Source organism: Sorex araneus, chromosome 6, assembly GCF_027595985.1.
Source record: "Sorex araneus isolate mSorAra2 chromosome 6, mSorAra2.pri, whole genome shotgun sequence".
Classification (NCBI taxonomy): domain Eukaryota; kingdom Metazoa; phylum Chordata; class Mammalia; order Eulipotyphla; family Soricidae; genus Sorex; species Sorex araneus.
In genome coordinates this window covers 32,588,022-32,608,633 of record NC_073307.1, presented here as the reverse complement: position 1 = coordinate 32,608,633, position 20,612 = coordinate 32,588,022, and the positions used below count along the sequence as shown (strand labels likewise).

The 20,612-nt window shown below is 35.6% G+C and overlaps 1 protein-coding gene across 2 annotated transcripts in view; it reads left to right on the top strand.

Annotated features, from left to right (window-relative positions):
- MEGF10 (multiple EGF like domains 10) overlaps nt 1–20,612 on the top strand; it is a 173,427-nt gene that overhangs the window by 33,973 nt on the left and 118,842 nt on the right. For both annotated transcript variants that reach the window (XM_055142522.1, XM_055142521.1), the window contains exons 2-4: nt 8,292–8,424; nt 14,423–14,524; nt 16,684–16,784. In XM_055142522.1, the coding sequence (XP_054998497.1) occupies nt 8,309–8,424; nt 14,423–14,524; nt 16,684–16,784 (319 nt within the window). In that variant the 5' untranslated portion in view covers nt 8,292–8,308. The remainder of the gene's footprint in view (nt 1–8,291; nt 8,425–14,422; nt 14,525–16,683; nt 16,785–20,612) is intronic.

Here is a 20,612-nt window from a genome sequence, read left to right as displayed (position 1 = left end):
AAATGTTATATTATTTTATAACACTACTATATCATTTTGGGCTGGAGCGATAGCACAGTGGGTAGGACGTTTGCCTTGCATGCAGCCAACCCTGATTTGATTCCTCCACCCCTCTCAGAGAGCCCAGCAAGCTACTGAGAGTATCTCGCCCACACGGCAGAGCCTGGCAAGTTACCTGTGGCATATCCAATATGCCAAAAACAGTAACAAGTTTCACCATGGAGACGTTAATGATGCACACTCTAGCAAATCGATGAGTTACGGGCTGACAGTGATATAGTGATACAGTGATTATATTACTATATAACATTTTATATTATCTATTCTTGCCCAACCATTTCTTTTTTCTATTAGTTTCTCATACAATCCTTTCTCCCATTGGTCTCTCCCACACATTCATTAGTCTGCTAACTTGGGTCAGGCAGTTCCACACACATTTGAATGCATTCAGTTCTACCTATTCCTTTGCCTCCTGTCTGTTCCCTTGGTTTGATTTCGAATGTCTTCCTAATTTTTAATCTCCAAAATACCTGTGTCATCAAACAGTTCACCCTGCTCAAAGACTACCTCATAAATGAAGTCTACTTCATACAGGACAAAATGATTTGAGCTTATTCTAGTACTAAGATCCTTCATCATTAGTGCTCTGCCTTTTTTAGAGTACTGCTTTTCACAATCCTCGCTAAGGCTTGGCTTAGAGTTTTTTCTCGTTGCTTCATAGCTCCCTGTGGTTTACATTGGAATGAAGAGTTTTCTTTTTTCCAGATATGATATTAAGTACAGATCACAGATAGAGATATCAGCCATATTTGTCAAATCTCTGCACTGTCTTAATTGTCTGTTTTCTGGTGAAACATTTAATTTCAGTCAACAGAATTGCATTTTTAAAGTATCAGGCATGAGATAGGAAGTCAATGATTTCTAAGTTCTCTTTGTTTTTTAAAATTTATGTTCAATTTTGACCTTTGCTATTTACATTGATTTTTTACTCTCCTCTTAAAAACCCTTGCAGTTTATTTCTAAGATGCTTTGTTTATATTTTATTTATAATTTTCCTCTCTACTTAGTAGAGTTTGAACTATCAAAGGCACAGATCTTGACATTTTTGCTTTGGTTTGATTATGGGGTCACACCTGGCAGTGCTACGGGGGGCAGATCTGCTCCTGGCTCTGTGCTCAGGAGCACATTCTCTCCTGGAATTCTTGGAGGACCATGCGATGCTAGGGATTTGAATCGGGTCTGCCTACATAGAAAACATGCACTCAGGCCATTGACCTCTTTCTCAGGCCTGAGACATGACTTTTTGTGTCGCAAGAATCTCCCCACATTGCTTGCACTTTGATCCTTAGTAGCCAATATTATTTGTGATACCTCCCTCTTGCCCCCACCGTTCCCACTGTATGTTGTGGGTGATACATTCATAGGGATGTTGCAGAGTAGTTCCCCACGTCAGCATCAAACAGATGATTAGGGTCTCCCAATTCTACTTCTTAATAGCACCTAATAATTTCTTTCACGTTGCTGAGGCCAATTCATTCCCAGCACTATATATTGTCCCCTAAAGACCACCAGCAGGAGTGACCCCCACCCCCCAGCACAGAGTAAAGAATGACTCCTGAGCATCACCTGGTATGGTACAAAACTTACCCCTTCCACACCCACCCCCGCCTCCCTGCCACCAAAGAAATAAAGAACTGGGGTTGTGTGGGTAAGAGGTATGGCTGTACCTCTGTATTCCCACTGTTATCAATTCAGTCTTAATCATGGTTCCATCATGCTGTATTGAAATGATCCATTTGTGGTTGTTCTTCTTCAGGGTTGGTGAACTCCCTCAAGGTATATTTTCCTCACTTAATGAGAAGTATCTAACAAACAAAACCCAGACATCTAACACTGACTTGGTGGTAATGTTTTGGGGATTCTTTTTAGGTTGCTTATGAACCATTATAAATTTAGAAAATAAGGCTTGTTAGTTTCTTTATTTTATGGTAATAGTCATACTCATTGAACTTCTACTCTCAAAGCTTTTAAGGAATGCCCTGTGACTACATTGAGGTAAAGTCAATACCTTTGTTGTAGTAATTTCTGTTAGTAAAATGACATAAGGTCTTCCACACAAAAATATGTATAACACTTGTTTTGCTTCAAATGAAAAGTTTTGCCCAGGTAAAAGAAATATGTTATAGAATAACTAGCTTTAGACAAAGAAAATAGATATCATAGCAGTAGATATCATAGCAGTGTTTCAAGGATTCCTTTTATTACTACTTTTTTCTTGGAAGTTTACATCTAAGGTTGTTTTCAGGGAAATGGACAAGCATTACTTCTTTAACAACATTAGTAACCTAAAGATGGACCTTCATGTTTTATTCACAAATGGAAAGTTTCAGAAAAACCAGTAAACTGCCTTTTTTCCCACCTGAAATGTCTTTCTCAATAGTTCAAGAGAAAATTAGTATATCCTTTATAGATCAAATAAGAGTGATCAAGTGAAACAGATTGCTCTTGGAACCTAAAGAGGAAAAGTTTGTAGATGTGGCAGTATCCTTTAAAAAATTGAGATATAATTTTCTTTTTTTTTTTTTAGTTTTCAGGCCACACCCAACAGTTCTCAGGGCTTACTCTGGCTCAGGGATGACTCCTGGTGGGACTCATAGGGTGCCAGGGATGGAACTCAAATTGGCTGGGATCAAGGCAAGCAAAAGCCTTACCCAATGTAATATTTCTCTGGCTCATAATTGACATATAACATATTAGTTTCAAGTGTATATAATTGTATTGTTAATTTTCCATTATAGAATAGCAAGGATATTTATAATTATTATTTATTGTTAATCATTAATATATTTTTGGAACTAGTAGAGAATTGCAATTTATAATATATAGATTTAGGCAGAAGCCTAAAACATACCCCACAAGGGATAAAGATTTAAAGGAAAAAGAAGGATGAGGTAATGTGAGATGAAGTAATGGATGAGATAATGGTCTGGTGGAAGGGGGTTACAAAATTGAAAAAAGCAAGTAAAGTTTCTCTATCAGTCATTTCAAACAGGATAGTCTGTTCGTTTTGGTTCTTGGAATGTTGGTTTGAACGCTTTAAAACTTTTACCCATTTTGTTCACCCTTCCACTTTTGACAACCACCAGTTTATACTTTATATCTATGAGCTTGTTTGTTTCTTTAAACATTCCACATGTAAGTGAGATTATTACAGTGTTTTTCTCTCCTGACTTATTTCACTTATTATAATGCCCTCAAACTCTGTCCATGTTACTGCAAGTGGCAAGTTCCCTTTTTTTAGTGACAAGATATTAGTCCTTGGTTTATGGCATATACCAAGTTTCTTTATTCCTTCATAGGTTGTTTCCATGTATTGGATATTATAATGCATTGAACATGCAATAAACAATGTAATGAACATGAGAATGCTGAGATATTTTTCAATTTTGTGTTTTCATTTTCTTCAGATAAATACCCTGAAGTGGATTTGTTGAATTACATCCTAATATAGTTTTATTTTTACTATTTTTAGGAAACCTGTATACTGTTTCCCATAGTGGTCTTGCCAATGTACATCCCACCAACAGTGCACAGGATTCCAAAATATGACTTATTCTCAGTCAAGATATTAATTTTTATTCTAAGGATAGTGAGAAGACTTTAGGGATAGGAAATGCGTTTAAGACTAAGGGTACCCATGTTGTTTCCATGTTTGCAATTAATGATTCCATGAATGGGATCAATTTTAGAGTCCAAAGAAATTATCTGGAATCATTTATTCCTCTGTTGTTGCAAAAATAAATTAGCAAATCAACGCCCCATTATTTATTTCTCCCTAACCCACTAAGAAAGGGCTCCCTATCATCAGAATCAAACTCATCCATTGTATGAATTTTATTCAACTTGATTATTGAGGTTTTTGTGGTATTCTAAGTGAAGATTGCCTTCCTAGTGGAGCCATGTGACAAGTAGGTAGCAAGAGTTAATTCTCCTGCTGTTTCCGCTTTCTAATAGGAGCACTTTAGCAATGCTAATCAGTTGTACTGATTTCTGTTTTGATTTTTCCATGATAATTAAGTAAATGATACGGAATGCAATCAAGTTTGGCACTAGGGGGTTCATGCAAATGATTTTTTTTTATTTAAAATTTTGTTAAATGAAACCATAAGGAAAATTATTTGAAGAGAAAGACTGGGTGGGTGGGGGTAGCTTAACACCCAATTTAGAAATTTGAGCATATTTAAAATGTCGATTTTAATAAGGCAAATCACCCCTGTGTTGCCCTTTTTCTCAATTGAAATAATACTATTTAAAAAAATATTTTGTTTTCATTTGTATTATAAAGTGGAAGGTTATAGTGTAAGATGATGACACAGATTAAAAGAGAGAAATGGGAATAAAAATATATGGAACTTACCTTTTTCAGGGTAGACATAAAGGAGAAAAGGGGAAAGGAGAAATGTGGGTACATTTACCTATCAAAATTTACACAAGAAAAGAAACAAAATAGGGAGAGATAACTTGAAAAGTTCTTGGTTTATCTTAGTTTACTTAGTCATCTGTTAGTTTCTTTTTTTAAATAAGAGAACAAAATGAAGAATAATCCATGTTTCTGAAGAGAGTGAAACGTTGCTTTTCTTTATTTCTTTAGAGATTACTGGCATATTTGTGAAATGTCTTCTTCTCTTCTCACATGTAGCATTTAAATAATTTTCTCCATCAATTTAACCTTTGTAGGGGAGTTTTCATGGTCCCTGCATCTTGATCTAGCGATTCTTGTATATTTTGATGTAGATTACTCTAGACATCAGCTAATTTTAAAATTATGATAATGCTTTGGGAAAGAAAGACCTATATATATCTGCATATATATAAATCCATTTTTAAAAAACAGATTTGTATTTTCCATTTCAAATGGAAATACCCATTTATATATATTTTAAAATATACCTATTTTTTTGGCTGGAGTGATAGCATAGAGTGTAGGGCATTTGCCTTGCTCGAGGCTGATCCAATTTGATTCTTCCGGGTCTCTCGGAAAGCCCGGCAAGCTACCAAGAGTATCCTGCCTGCATGGCAGAGCCTGGCAAGCTACCTGTGGCATATTCAATATGCCAAAAACAGTAACAACAAGTCTCGCCATGGAGACGTAACTGGTGCCCGTTTGAGCAAATCGATGAACAACAGGATGACAAGTGCTACAGTGCTACCCATTTTTTGTAAACAGATCTATATTTTCCATTTCAACACCACATCAGCTGGATTTCACAGAGGAAGTCACCAAGTATTTTACTCTTGCCATCCTGAAAAGGTTAGCCTTCACAAGCTGTGCATAGAGTTTCAAACTAGATGGAATAGCAAATGATTGGTGCTGAAATTTTTATATTAAAAGAAGACACATATTGTGCCAGAGAGATAGTACAGCAGGTCGGACACTTGCTTTGTATGTATGTGGCTGACCTGATTTCAATCTCTTGCATCCCATATGGTCCTCTGAGCATTGCCACGAATAATTCCTGAGTGCAGAGCCAGGAGTAACCTTTGAGTATCACCAGCTGTGACCCCAAAACCATAAACCATAGACCAAAAATGAGAGAGAGAGAGAGGGGGGGGATGAGGGAGAAGAAGGAGAAAGAGAGAGAACACATAGCCTTTTTTTGGCTTTGGAGGTTTGATTCATTGCTTGCAGTAATTTCTAGCTTTAAAAATAAAAAAAAATTTCTAATTGGGAAATAGATGGTTTGAGTCTGAAATGGTGACTCAGGATATAAACTTTCCGGTTAAGGGTAATTGTGAGTAGGTGGCAAATTATTGCTGACTGGCACTGGTTTTATCTTAAAGGATAGGATAAACGTTAACATATGTATTTCACACTTTACAAAATGAAATGTTTTTCCTGACATAGATAAAGAAATGGAACAGAGGGATATTTGCCTTGCTTATTGGTTACAATCAAATGAATTATTTTTTTTTATTGATGGATAAGGAAAGCACTAACAATATTATGTCTTGAACTGTGAAATGAGAATAATAAAAATATGTTTTTCTAACATTAAATAGATAATTCACATAAAAAGTTCAGCATTGTGCCTGGGACACAGAAATCAGCCAGGAAATATTAGCGGTTATTGTTTATAGTCATCATTACGTTTTATTCATTCTGTTTGGTGAAATATATTCTTTAGTGATGTAATGTAAGCTTTGAATTTTAAAACTTCCTTAAGAAACATAAAAAATTTGAATTAGTCTATAAACCCTATTATGAGTTTACATATAATTATATCTGTATTTATAAATATATATTTATATATTTTATATGTTTTTATAAAAATAAAGCATTTATGTTTTACATATTAGAATTAATTGAAAGCAGCTTGCTCTTTTTTCCATTTTTTGAGAGGGCCTGTCATGTCATTATAAACAGTCTTGATGTTTGGTAATTTAATAATTCTTCATTTGATCTATTATTTTGAATTTGAAGAATAAAACATTTCCTAAGGTTAAAATTTTGATGTTATTATTATTTATTATTTGTTTAAAGGTACATTTAACATTCTTAACCACAGAGTTATTTTTTAATTAATTTGGTTGGTACAGACTTACAGACTGGCACTCTTATAGTATAGAAAGTTAGCATAGATTCTCAACATGCCAGTTGTTACCCCCAAATAATTTTTTTCTTTATAGAACCTGGCCTGTTGTTACTAGTCTTGCTAGACCTCTTATAGGCAGGTTGATGCTTCTTTTCTTTTTTTAATTAGTAAATAGATCAGCCATTCTAATTCATGTTCATTTTTTATAATGATTGTGTTTCATCATGTTATAAATGTGATAATTAAATGTTTCCTTATTCAGTTCCTAGAGACATTCGCTTTCTCAGCACATGCCTTTGTAAGATTTACTTACAGTGCCTGGTGTAAGTAAATCGATGTCTCAGGGTTCAGTAAATACACACAGACTACCTCCTTTGAGTTACTTATAGGAGACTCAACATATCTAAAATGCAACTAAACTCCCCCCGCCGCCCAGGAGGAGGGCTCTGTGCTTACCATCACAGAAAGGGATTTAACTGTCCCTCCCTGGGATTATCATCAAGAGCCTATTTTCTCTTACTCCCACATTCAGTCACCAAGTCCAGAAATTTATCTCCCTAAAAACTCTCCCAAATTCACTCAGTTCCTAAATCCCAATGTTACTTTCTTATTTTACCCAGTTGTATTTCCCCCACACTTCCTCTAATGGTCCCCCCCTATATGTTACTCTCTCCCTTTTGCAGCCAGAGAATCCTTTTTCATATAGACTCTGTACTCTGTATCCCTAATCTTTGCAAAAAATTCAATACTTTACAAAGACTATACATTGCAGTAGGCTCCCCTCTCTTTCAGCTGAATTGATTATGCTCCTTAAATATGCCTCACCCGTCCCAACCTTCCATTCCCTATGTCTGAAACACTTTATCTACCCTCTTCCATCTCTTTGCCTGCCCAACTTTTCTCTAGACTCCCAAATAGGTTTCTGTTTGTTTTTTTATGAAGGCCTTTCTTCCTCTTAATAACATGAAGTACATTTTCTCTGTCTCTGACTTGGGACCTGCTTTTGCGTTTTTTCACTGTTCACCTATGCAGAGGCCTCTGTAAGAAAATCAGTTTTGCTTCTATTGAGCAGATGGGGAAAGTGAAGCACTAAATATAAGAAATGTATGTCATGATTACTAAATTGCAAACATCCTAATGGGCAGGGACAGGAACTAGTTTTGTATTTTATATCCAGTTTTTGCACAGAGCTCAGGATAAGAGTAGGCATTCAGCACACATTGAATGAATTATTGAATGAATCTCAGTTTGAACCTGAGGTGCCTCCCTTGAGTCAATGGAGCTTCTGTTTCATCATTTATCCTCTGGGACAAATGAGGCCAGATTTCTCTGTGAGCCCTCTTCTTCCAGAGGGGAAATATGCCTGGTGAGAGAATCTGGATGTCTGTGTTGATCTGTGTTGTTCTAGTAGATGCCTTTAATGTCGTCTGGCATGGATAAGAAGGGCTTTTGTGGTGGTGGCAATTAATGATGATTTGCACATTTTAGTAATTTACAAAACAGTGACCACCCTGCACAACATAAGAAATATCGCTATCTTCTGGACCATGAAATCTGGTGACCTGTCTATTTAAATACATGGCTTATTATGCAAGTTTCTGCCCTAGTGACAACTGGTACTCAATAGTTGCTATACTGAAGATAATTCTGTCTGGGTATTTAATGCTTCTCTAATGGGCATGTTCTCCCCTCTTGTAGGTTGTTCTTCAGGAAAAATGATTATCTCTTTGAACTCATGCTTGGGTTTTATCTGCTTATTGTTGTGCCACTGGATCAAGACAGCTTCTCTCTTGAATCTTGAAGACCCTAATGTGTGTAGTCACTGGGAAAGGTAATAATTCTAAAAGTTATCTGAGAAATAATTTCTGTAAGTGCACAGTCATTATCACCCTGATAAGTAAAATGAGAATTTGAGAAGAGATTTTGAAGTCAATTTTATGTACATAGTACTGGTACGTATAACAAACTGGTAGCATGATTCATTTTGATCTATATATTATGTTGAAAATCTGATATATTGAATCTAACACAAGTGAAATGGTAAGATTCAGGGTGAACATTAATAACAATGAAAATGATCTCCATAAGATCTTATCTACACCTTGAATTATCTTTTTTATAATCTGGGAGGCTCTATTTTTGCATGGGAATTAATGAATGAGCAGTGGAAGACAATGTGGAATAATGTGTTAAAGCAAGATACTGAAATATATGGCATAAAAAAATTGGCCTGAAAAGGAAGACATGATTTTTGGAGGATCTTGCAAGCCTATGTAGAAGTTACCTGATGTTCAAAAACAAAACAAAACTGTATAAGACAATTGGGTAATAGTGATTAGGAAGGGTTCTAGAAATGGAAAGTAGCTCAAATGTAGGGCCATACAGTATTGGTATTGGGAAAGAGCAGGCTGGCTGGATTATACTAAAGCAGATGATGTGGAATCAAGATCTGAATATTTATAGAAAACAATGAAATTACATGATAAAATGTCATTTTAGGGGTCTTGTAGTCCCTTTTGGAACAACATAGCACATTTAGTAGTATTGGAGCATAATCAAATGTAGACGACACTACTTTATTATGCAACTTGCATTTATTAAAAAAAGTAAGATATGTGTCAAAAAGTGACATCACAAGTGCAACTTTTCCAAGTAAATGAAAGGTATCAATATGATACTATAGTAATGTATGTTTTTATACTATGTCATTATCTCAAACTATCTATATTTTTTGCTACCCTTAGCAACATGACTATCATAGTGTATTTTAATTACAATTCACACCCAATAATTACTGATTTATTTGGTGTTTGAACAACCAAACACCAAATAAATAAAAACCAAACAAGTCAGCTCAGGGCTTGCTTACTCCATACTCCACATTCAGAGATCACTTCTGATAGACTTAGGTGATCATATGTGATGCCGGGAATTGAACCTGGATCAGCTGCATGCAACGCATGTATTATTTTTAGATAGAGCTTATTCCATCTCTGTTACCATCACTGCAATCAGATAACAACAGCATATTTCCTTATATCAATCAATGAAGATATATATCATTATGAAACTTTAAGCTATAGAGGAATTGTATAGATATAAATAAAACCCTATATTTGGGTGGTATTAGCCAAAACATACATAATTAAGGGGACAGGCTATTTCTCTTTATATCATTTACAGCACCTCTCACAAAACATTTCACCAATTAATTACATAATAATTTTTTATTAATATAGTTGAAATGAATATGTGGATGGGTACTTATTACGTTTTTAAAAGGAACAAGCTCTTGGTGGTTGAACTTTTTAGTGCCCAGTAAATTTGGAAACAGAGAAAAAAAATTCTAAGATGCTTTGAAATAAGAATCACATATCTTTTATATAGTGAATGTAGGATTTTATGAGGCAGGACATGCTGAGACTCAGGAAGACCAAGACAGTATAGTGGGTACAGTATGTGACTTGCAAGCATCTGACCCAGGTTCCATCCTGACACCAGATATGATCCCCTTATCCTTCCAGAAGTGATCCCTGAGTGCAGAACCAGGAGTAAGCCTTGAGCAAAGACAGGTATGGCCCCAAAACTGAAAAACAAAATAAACTGAGGCTTAGGATTGCTGTGTAAATGAATGGAGTTATCAATGCATGGTGAAAAATAAAAGGTAATCTAGAAAGGAATCAATTATTGTGGTTTTGCCATGTTGTATTCATAAAACCTCTTTGATTTTGGAAATTGTTTTGCAATCTCCTACACTGGAAATGTTTTGAGAGTGTATTTTGGAGTCTTTAGCAAGGTGATTTGTGAACATATGAATATACTGAGAGAAAGGCTGCAGAGAAAAGACAATCTAAGATGTCAAATAATCTAACACCCACTCATCAGTATACATTTTATCCTAATTTCTTGTTCACTATTCACTCAAACTTGTCAAAGAATAATTGCATGTATGGTCACTCACCATTGATAATTCTCAATGTCACAAACACTGCCTTGAATATGGTGTTTAAGAAGTAATTGTTGATTGAGTGAGCTTGCCTTCCAATAGGAAATGAAATCATGATATATGGACATCGGTGGCAATAGACAGTATCTTTTAGAGAGACAGTATCTATTAAAGAGAGAGAGAAGAGAGGAACATTAGCCTCATAAACCTAATATGATTCCACTGTTGGACCAATATTTGAAGTAATCTCTAAAATACTCATTAATGGGAGGGGAATTAATTTTAAAAAATATTGATAAATAACAGATTTTTATCCTGTGTCTTTTTTCTATGAACTCTTAGAAAGATAATTGACAACTACTATTATCTTATCGATAAATTTGCTATTTGAGACTAGAAAATGATTCTTTGCAGAAAGGAAAAAGAATAGTTTTGACAAGAACAGAGATAGGAGTCTAAATTAATATGATCAAATAAAAATGCAGGTGACAGGTATCAGCTGTACTTAAAAAAATCTGAAATGATTTTGAATTGAAACAAGGAGTAGAAGATTAGTTTCAAAGGCAGAATGTCTTACTGGTACTACACTTGAGTAGGGTCCATCATTGACATTTCCTTATGATGAAAGCCTCTGGTACCCAACAATTCTGTTATAGAATTACCTGGAAGTTGGCTTCTCAGTCTTTGGCCTATGGATCTGCAGTAGCCTTACTGGCAGCTTGTCAGCATTACAGATTCTCAGTCCCCTTCCCAGGCCTACTTAATCTTTTCTTTGCATTTATGCTTCATTTGTGTGCAGCAATTTTGATTCTTAAAAGTTCTATATAAAAATTAAATGAAGGAAAATTAAATTTTTTTAAAGATGTCTTATTACCAAAGGACTTCTGCCTGACATCCTTTTGGGAAATGAATACTTCTATGAATCATCTGTTTCTTCTCCCCATCCCCTTTTCCTAGTCTGTGAGTATAAGTATTTACATCTAGTGGAGTTTTTTCTCAAGAAGCCATTCACAAAGAGAAGCCATTTTTTGACAGAGCATAGAAGTGGTAGTAAGTGAAAACAGCAGCTCTGAATTGAGCAGAGATAAGAAATGATATTTATTACCATATCTGATTAAATAACAAGGTAATTTAGGCAGATAAAATGTAATTAGTCACTTTGGAATGATTCCAAGTGATGATGACTCCCTCATCTCCTGCTTCTCCTTACTTTCTTTGATGGTAAATTAAGTCTGGCTGGGGCTTCTTTACGGATAATAATACTTAAGTTAAAATCACATTGATACTAGTTTTTAGTATATTTGAGAGGTTTATACAAACAAGCAAGAGTTAAGAATTTTGTATTGCAATGCTGCAAATAGTCTAAAATTGGAATTAGATTCCTTTTAAGTCAGTTTTTCACTTATTGGCTGCCTTAGAAGTCCTAAAGATTCAAGTAACATGAGAGGGGACAGAGGGACAGGATGGTGTCTGGGGACCCTGGTGTTTGTGCTGCCTCCAGACTGCCCAGTAGCACTTGGAAATCAGTATTGCTTATTTATGATAAAACGGGATTGAACTAGGCCAGTGTTTCTCATTCCTTTACAAGCTCTGGACCCTTTCCAGCCTGTTTCCTCCACGTGCTTCTCCCATTCCCCAATCCTACAAGTTGGTGACCTAGTCCTGTCCCAAATTATTTGATATCACCTCTAGGACCTTTGCAATATCCTGGAAGACCCACACAAAACCATCTGGTCTCCAGTTGAGAAACACTGGACTAGATAATGGAGAATAGTCTTTTCCACCCTGTGTCTTTAAGAGAAGATGCTAATGAATGTGGCAGCAAGAACTGTTAGCAGAGTTCCTAATTAAGTTTAAATTGCAGCGCAGGCTCTGGCTAAAGAAGGAGTTATAAAGACCAAAAGAGAAAGGTCTATTCTCAAATACGTTTCCCTTCATGATGTAGGACATAGCTTCTAAAAAGTCATCCCTTGAAAAGTGACAATTTTAATTATCTTACAGTTGGGTACTGAGCAAGTTGATGTAGTCACTTCCAGAATATTTGGCAGTCATAATTTGAAGACTATTTACTAATAGGAAAAATTGTTTTTTAATAACCTCTAAATTACAGAAGTAGATTTCAAAATTATGTGCATTACATGGTTAGAATAATAAAATAAAATACTAAGAATAATAAAATACTAAGGTAAAACTAACCCAAACTGTAAAGAATTCTAACAAAATGCCTTTGGGGGTTATATAAGAGTTACTGAATTATCTAGTTTTGCTCCTGTTCACTCTTTTATATTTGTTTACTTAAATTTGTGGAGGTTTCCTAAATTTACCTAGAAATAAAATTGCAATCCTCCCCTTTGCCAAGAAATGGACTCAAACGTCAACACAATGATTAGTTTTTGGATGCCTTATTGAAACCTTACTTCATAGTGACTATCAGAGAAGCTGAAGAAAGAAATTCCACTGTTTGGAAGGCTGCCACAATACAGCCTTTCAAACCAGAATGCTCTGCTCTAGACTAATCTGAATTATTTGTTGTTGGTTGTGGAGTCCAATACTGGTTGTGCTCTGGGGAGGAATTCAGTGAAAACATGGGACCTCACACATGCCTTACATGTGCTTTACTACCTGAGCAACCACTTTCCCTGCCCTAAACTGAATTTTTTCGTCGAAATTTCCACCTGATTTCTTCCTTACCTTCTCCAGTTGATGAACTTGAGCTACTGATTTTGCAAAAAGTGAGTTTGTGATTGTGACCCATTTTGTAGTTTAGTATGAATGAATAATTTTAATAGAAATCTTTAAGAAATGGTTATAAAAATGATTGGGGAAAAAAGAACTCAACTTTTTCTGTATCAGGAATGTAAGTTCTTTATCATTAATACACTGTCTTAGAATGAAAAAATATGGAATTCACATTTAATAATCCCTATATGTCATGGATATTTTTCACATATATTCTTATATCTATCCTGTTAGGAGTTTATGCTTTTCCTCCAATAAGTTTTTAGTAAAAATGTGCTGGAAAAACAGACTAGAGCAGCAGCTTGTTGGTATGATTGTTCCAGGCCATTTTTCTCGGCCATATGTTTTGAGTGGTGTTTGGATGTTTCACTGCAGTTTTAATTTAGAGATATTATACATTCTTCCCTGTCTTAGAAGTAGGGCAGGCACTATGAACAACACTCAACTTGTCTCTTTGCTCATTACCTTTGTGATCCACAATGCAGACTTAAGAGTGAAAGCTTGCTGTGAAAAGATTAGGTAATATTTGGCCCCTTAAAGTGCAGGGATAGAGTTAAATACAGAAAATTATGTGGTGGTGTGTTTTTAAATTAGTATCTGGGGCCGGAGAGATAGTATAGTGAGTTGGTGCTTGCCTTGTGTGCAACTGACCCAGTTTTGATCCTGGCACCACATATGGTCTCCTGAGCCCCATGAGGCAACTAGGAGTGATCCCTGAGTGCAAAACCAGTGGTAAGCCCCAAGCACCACCAGGTGTGACTGCAAACATATATATTGTTTTATAATAAATATATAATATACATGTATATATGTACATACATATATGCACATATATGTATATAACACATACACATATACATATATAACACATATATACACCAACATGTATACATGTGCATCATAGTTTATGGTAAATGGTAGAGAACACTTATAAAACTTTATAGCATGAGCTCCTGTCTTTTGAAGATACTATTATTATTTCTCACATTGGGATTCTATTTCCAAAAACCTACAAAAGAACAGAAATTCTGTTAAAAGACAGTGCAGAATTTCAAATGGAGATAGCCCACAATTGGGTTTTTGTAAATGGAATATCAATATAGAAAGACAAATACTAATTCCTTATTTTTCATCTTTTCTTCAGCTACTCAGTGACTGTGCAAGAGTCGTACCCACATCCCTTTGACCAGATCTACTACACCAGCTGCACTGACATTCTAAACTGGTTTAAGTGCACACGGCACAGGTAATGGAAGCTTAGATTTATTTTACAAGTTTGACTAACTTGTAATAGAGTCTAAAACAGAGGTCTGCAAGACTTGAGGAGGTGCATCCATTATCTGGAGTGCTTGATACTTCTTCTCCTTGGTCCAAACCATAGGAGATAGAGAGAAGCAAATAGGAAACTCACAGAAAATAAAAGTATTCTGATTACTATCACTTTTGGTTATAACAAATTATACCATTTTTTATGTGGCAAAAATTAAGAAAAACACTCTTACAAGTGAACACTAGAACATCTAACTTAACCTAGGTAGCAAATTTGACCTCAAATTAAATTTAAATGTAAATGTAAATTTAAATGTAAAATGCAACAATTCTCTGAATGTGAAAAAACAGAGAACAGATAAATGTATTACATAATGAATTTTTAATATTAAAATAGAAAGGAGTCTTAATGTTATAATTTTATTCATAGATTACTTAAAGGAGTGTATATCATGGGTCACAGGGCACCTGCTATTTTGAGCATCATTACAAAATATTATGGTCATTGTCACTTTTTTCACAGACTCATTTCTTGACCACTGTACCTAAATGAGCACCTCCTCCCTTTCATACTCTATTCCCTTATTTAAGTTTTATTTTTCTTAACAATACTTGACATAACAGCCAGACATACATATTTATTTTATGTATCTTTGGAGTGATAACACAGCAGGTAGGGCGTTTGCCTTGCATGCGACCGACCTGGGTTCAATTCCTCCGTCCCTCTCAGAGAGCCCGGCAAGCTACTGAGAGTATCCCGCCTGCACGGCAGAGCCTGGCAAGCTACCCATGGTGAATTGTATCCACCAAAAACAGTAACAACAAGTCTCACAATGGAGACGTTACTGGTGCCCCCTCGAGCAAATCAATGAACAACAGCATGACAGTGCTACAGTGCAGTGCTACCTGGTAGAAATTCTTCAATTGTATGTAAATTCATTGAAGACAAAGTTTTTTTTAAATTTTATTTCATTTTTATAAAGTTGTTCACAGTTATTTATTACATTCAATATTTGAACACCAATCCCACCACCATTACATCTTTCTACCACCACTATTTTGAATTTTCCCAACACAGCACATGCCTGCCCCAAGAGCAGGTCCTAAATAATTTATTTTGTTGAGGCCAGAGTGGTAATACAGCAGGAAGAGCATTTGCCTTGCACGTGTCCAACCTGGGTTCAATCCCAGGCATCCCATATGGACCCTTGAGCACCACCAGGAGTAATTCCTGAGTGCAGAGCCAGGAGTCACCCCTGAGCATTGAAAACATGTGACCCAAAAAGCCAAGGAAAATCATTTTATATTGCTTGTTATGAATAATTTGCTAAAACTGTGGTATAGAGTATAAGATGTGCTCTAGGAATTCTAAAATTTTAAATATGGTGATACAGCTGGAGTCAGATTTTTAATTGGATAGTGACTTTGGGGTCTGGAGGCATCTCTGCAGCTTGTTGATCTATTCTGAGATTTATTTGTGAGTCTCTGGATCATGACCAGTTAATGGGCTTATATGGCACCAGAGGCATTTCCTAGACATGATTGCCAGGCTTTTGGAAGAACGGGGTTGGTGGGGGGAGGTTGCACATCACTGATTCCATGAGATTCAGGGAGGACAAGGAATTCTTATCCTGTATATCACTGTGAATTATTTCTCTGGTGCTTACAATAATGCCTGAAATATAGTAAATGTTCAATAAATATGGGATTATATAAATGAATCAATGAATATGCAACTTCAATTAATAAAGATCTTTATTTTTGTTGGATGATACCACATTATTATAGAATTTTAAAGAAATTCTCTGAATTTTGCCCATAATGCTGCTGCTGATTTTATATGTATGAAACTATAAATTTTTTCAAGACAAATAAAGGATTTATAAAAGACCTTATCATTTAAAGTTAAGTGATACTTAAATGAGCATTTTTATTAGAAAATTAGTGTAGTAGTAGTTAAGCTATATATTTAAAGTTTATTCTTGTTTTTGAGTATTTTGCTTTTTAGGTATAAAAGCATTTTATGTAAAGCATTTTAGGTATGTTGCATTTTCCTCTATTTTGTATTAACATATATTCTGATCCCTAATCAATTATAAATCAGAATAAGTAACAATGCAATTTCTCTTTCTCTAGAGTCAGTTATCGAACAGCCTATCGACATGGGGAAAAAACTATGTATAGGCGCAAGTCCCAGTGTTGTCCAGGATTTTATGAAAGCAGGGAAATGTGTGTTCGTAAGTATGACATTCATCCCTTTGAGGTTCACTTATTTTTTCCCCCATGCCGATTTTCATCTATTAGTGGCAGCTTGATGGAGACCTGGGGAAGTGGGACATTGTGGATCTCTCCCTTTCCATCTCAGCTATTTTCTTGACCTGTGTAATTAGGGAGACATTAACTCTGTCCTTCTGTCCCATTGAAAATCTTCAAATGAATGTCAGAAGGAGAAAACAGATGTTATAGAAAGATGATTCAAGGCCGGATGTAGCAATGTTAATTACAGTTCTCCAATAATGTCTCTTTGGAAATTGGTCAGGGAGTCATTATTAGGTCACAGAAGAGAACAGAATAATTTTCCAGCAGCAGCTGACCGAAGTCCCGAGTCAACTTCCGAGAAGCCAGCATGTTCTTCTTCTCTGGCACATAATCTGATGAGGCTTATTCAAAGCCGAGGAGCTGTCAAAATAAGAATGACTCTAAGTCTGGGTCACACACCATTTTCTTTCTTTCTTGTCCTTTCCAGCTCACCAGTTTATTCTGGGATATCTTGAGACAAGTTTGATATTTTATGATATATTTAAGAAAATTCAAGAGTATCATTTGGGATGCACTTTGTAATTGAAATTTCTTATTATTGTGTATAGAATATTTGGAAGAGAAAAACTAAAACAGTTTCTCCAAATACTTTGGGTCAATGCCAGAGTTTTGTTTAATATCATTAGTTAACAGGTGAGGATAAATCTCTAGAATTGCTGGGTCAGAGAAGTGCTCATTTCTAAGATATCTGGTATGTTTCCTATATAGACCCTACCAGTAGTCTATCAGAATATATCCTGTGCCAACTTTCCCTTTGCTAGTTTTTCTATATTTGCATGTCTTTGATGGATGAATAATGATGCCGAGGAAGAAAAATTGCACGTTTATAGCAAACATCTTGAAATTTAATCATGACTTTATCTCTGTGGCATAAACTGATGAGAAATGTTTAAAGTAAAGCAGTGAGCACACAGAGTTGAGGGTGGCAGGCCTCGTTGTCTGTGCCTGTTGCTTTAGGGTGACATTATCTTGGTGCTCTTGCCAAGTTTCAATCTGACAAGGCCAATTTTCAGCATATTGCAGGAGTCATTCTCTTAGAATGAATTGCTAAGAAACTCCAACTCATAGGAGTTATGTGCAAGCTAAGCTAATAAGCTAAGCTAACATATACTTTTAAGATTGAGTTAGGAGAAGTGTATATATACTTTTAAAATTGAGTTAGGAGAGGTGTGTGGACTACTTTCTGGCTATACCTTCTGTCCTTTAAAATATTTTATGTTGGAAGGTAAATTTTACTGGTAAATTGGTGTGGGGAATAGTATCTAAACAAGGTCAGTTAGAGAGATGTCAGTTAGAAAGTCCCCACCATTCCATAGCCCAAAACCAAACCTCTTTATTTAGTATTCTAACCCATCTCAGAAACCTGGGCAAGTTCACTAGTACTGCCATGACTGAAAATTGCAACAATAAATAAATATTTTTTCCTTTATGTCACACTGCCTGCTCGAGCAAATCAATGAACAATGGAACGATAGTGCTACGACAGTATCTCACACTAGGTGGGTTGATGGTGTCCCTTGAACTGCTAGGATGGACACCTCTAGTACTTGCCTCTAAATTTTTTGCTTTATCTTTCTCTACCTCTCTTACTTATTGGTATATATAGAATACTTAAAAGAGAGAGATTTCTAAAATAAGAATTTCATACAACTCAAATGAACTCAGATCTCTTCCTAATGCCATGCACAAAAGTCAGATCAAAATGGATTAGAGACCTTGATATCAAACCTGAATCTACAAGGTAAATAGAGGAAAATAAGTCCAGATTTTCCTTTTATTAAGCCTCTTGACTCACTGAGACTCTAGAGACAGAAAGACTTTTTTCATGATTTTTTATTTGAAGTTAAAATATTAATGAATAAATTCTCAGATAAATGAAATTGCTTTAATATGTATAAACATATATGTATGTATGTAGAGTGTATCTGTATGTTTTTGTGTATATGCTTTTAAAATTGAGACATAATTGACAAATAACATCACTTAGTAGTAATTCTAATAGGCAATAGATAGTATTTTATGTTGAATTTGAATTTTATTTTCCTGATAATAACTGATGTTGAGTATCTTTTTTTAAACCTTCCATTGACTTTCTGTGCATTCTTTCTGGAAAAATGTCTGTTCCTTTACCTTTTAATTTTATTTTGTTTTTTTTTTTTGTCTTTTGGTCACACCCATTGTTGCTCCATTGCTAGAAGAAGAAGGAATCACTTCTAGCAGTGCTCACTTTTGCCTGTTTTTTATTTGGATTATGTATTTTATTGCTTTTGAGTTGTATAAATTATTTTTATTAAGTTTTTAAAAAATTTATTTAGTCCTCATGGAATTGCAAAGTTATTCATGATTGGGTTTCAGACATGCACTATTCCATACAGATTCCTTCACCCAGTGTACACTTTCCTCTACCAATGCATCCCACTCCCCGTTTGCTTCCCACCCTGCTCTAATAAGAGGCACTTTTATTTTTAATGCGCTTTTGCAATGGCAATGTGATGTACAGTACTGTTGCTGATACAGCTTCATACATATCAACACTTCACCATCTTTCAACATTACCTTCTCTTCACAATTGAATGCTTGCCTTCACCATAGACATCGCTCCCTCCCTGTCCTATCCCTCAACACCCTCAAGTGGCAGTTTTCCACTGAATACTCATTCCCATGTTCTTTGTATCCATTGTCTTAGGCTTTCATTATTCCACCATTATGTATTTTATATCCTGCATGTGAGAGAGATCATTTTGTATTTATTTTTCCCCCCTTTTTATTGGTTCACCATGAGATACAGTTACAAAGCTTTCGTGTTTGAGCTTTGGTCAGACAATTATCAAACGCCTATACCTTCACCACTGCACATTTTCCACCACCAAAATCCCCAGTATTGAGTGGCCATCATGTTTGGTCTATAGTCTACTTTCGGCACGCATCTTTCAACCCGAATGGGTCCTCCCAACATTTTCTACTTGGTGTTGCCTTCTCTATCTCAGCTGCCTTTTCCCCCTGCATGTGAGGCCAGTTTCCAAGCTGTGGGGCAAACCTCCTGGTCCTTATCTTTACTACTCTTGGGTGTTAGTCTCCCATTCTGTTACTTTATATTCCACAGATGAGTGCAATCTTTCTATATCTGTCTCTCTCTCTCTCTCTCTCTGACTCATTTCACTTAAGACAAGTAAACAATCACTGTATGACTGAAATGCAAATACGAAAGTTCATAAGTTTGTAACTATACTTCAAGGTGATTCACTAATAAAAAATTTTTTAAAAAATCCTCAGTATTCCCTCTTCTCCCTGCCCTGTCCCCCAGCCCCATCCAACCTTTCCCTTTCCTGTGTGGCAGACAATGAGAGAGATCATTTTGTGTCTGCCTCTCTCCCTCTGATTAACTTCACTTACCAGGTCCCTCCATATAGCAGCAAATTTCATGACTTTATCTTTTCTTAAGGCCGAGTAAAATTTTCCATTGTATGTATGTACCATAGTTTCTTTATCTAGTCATCTGTTCTTGGACACTTGAATTATTTTCAGATTTTAGCTATTGTGGCTAGTGCTGCAAGGAAATTAGGGTTGCAAATTTCTTTTATCCATTTTTTGGGTGTCCCCTGGGTATAATTCAAAAAGTGAGACTACCGGATCTCAATTCCCAGATTTTTAAAAAATATCCATATTATTTTCCAGAAATATTAGACTGGTCAACATTCTCACTACCTGTGAAATTTCTCTCTGCTTTCACTTGAGCACTGGTTCTT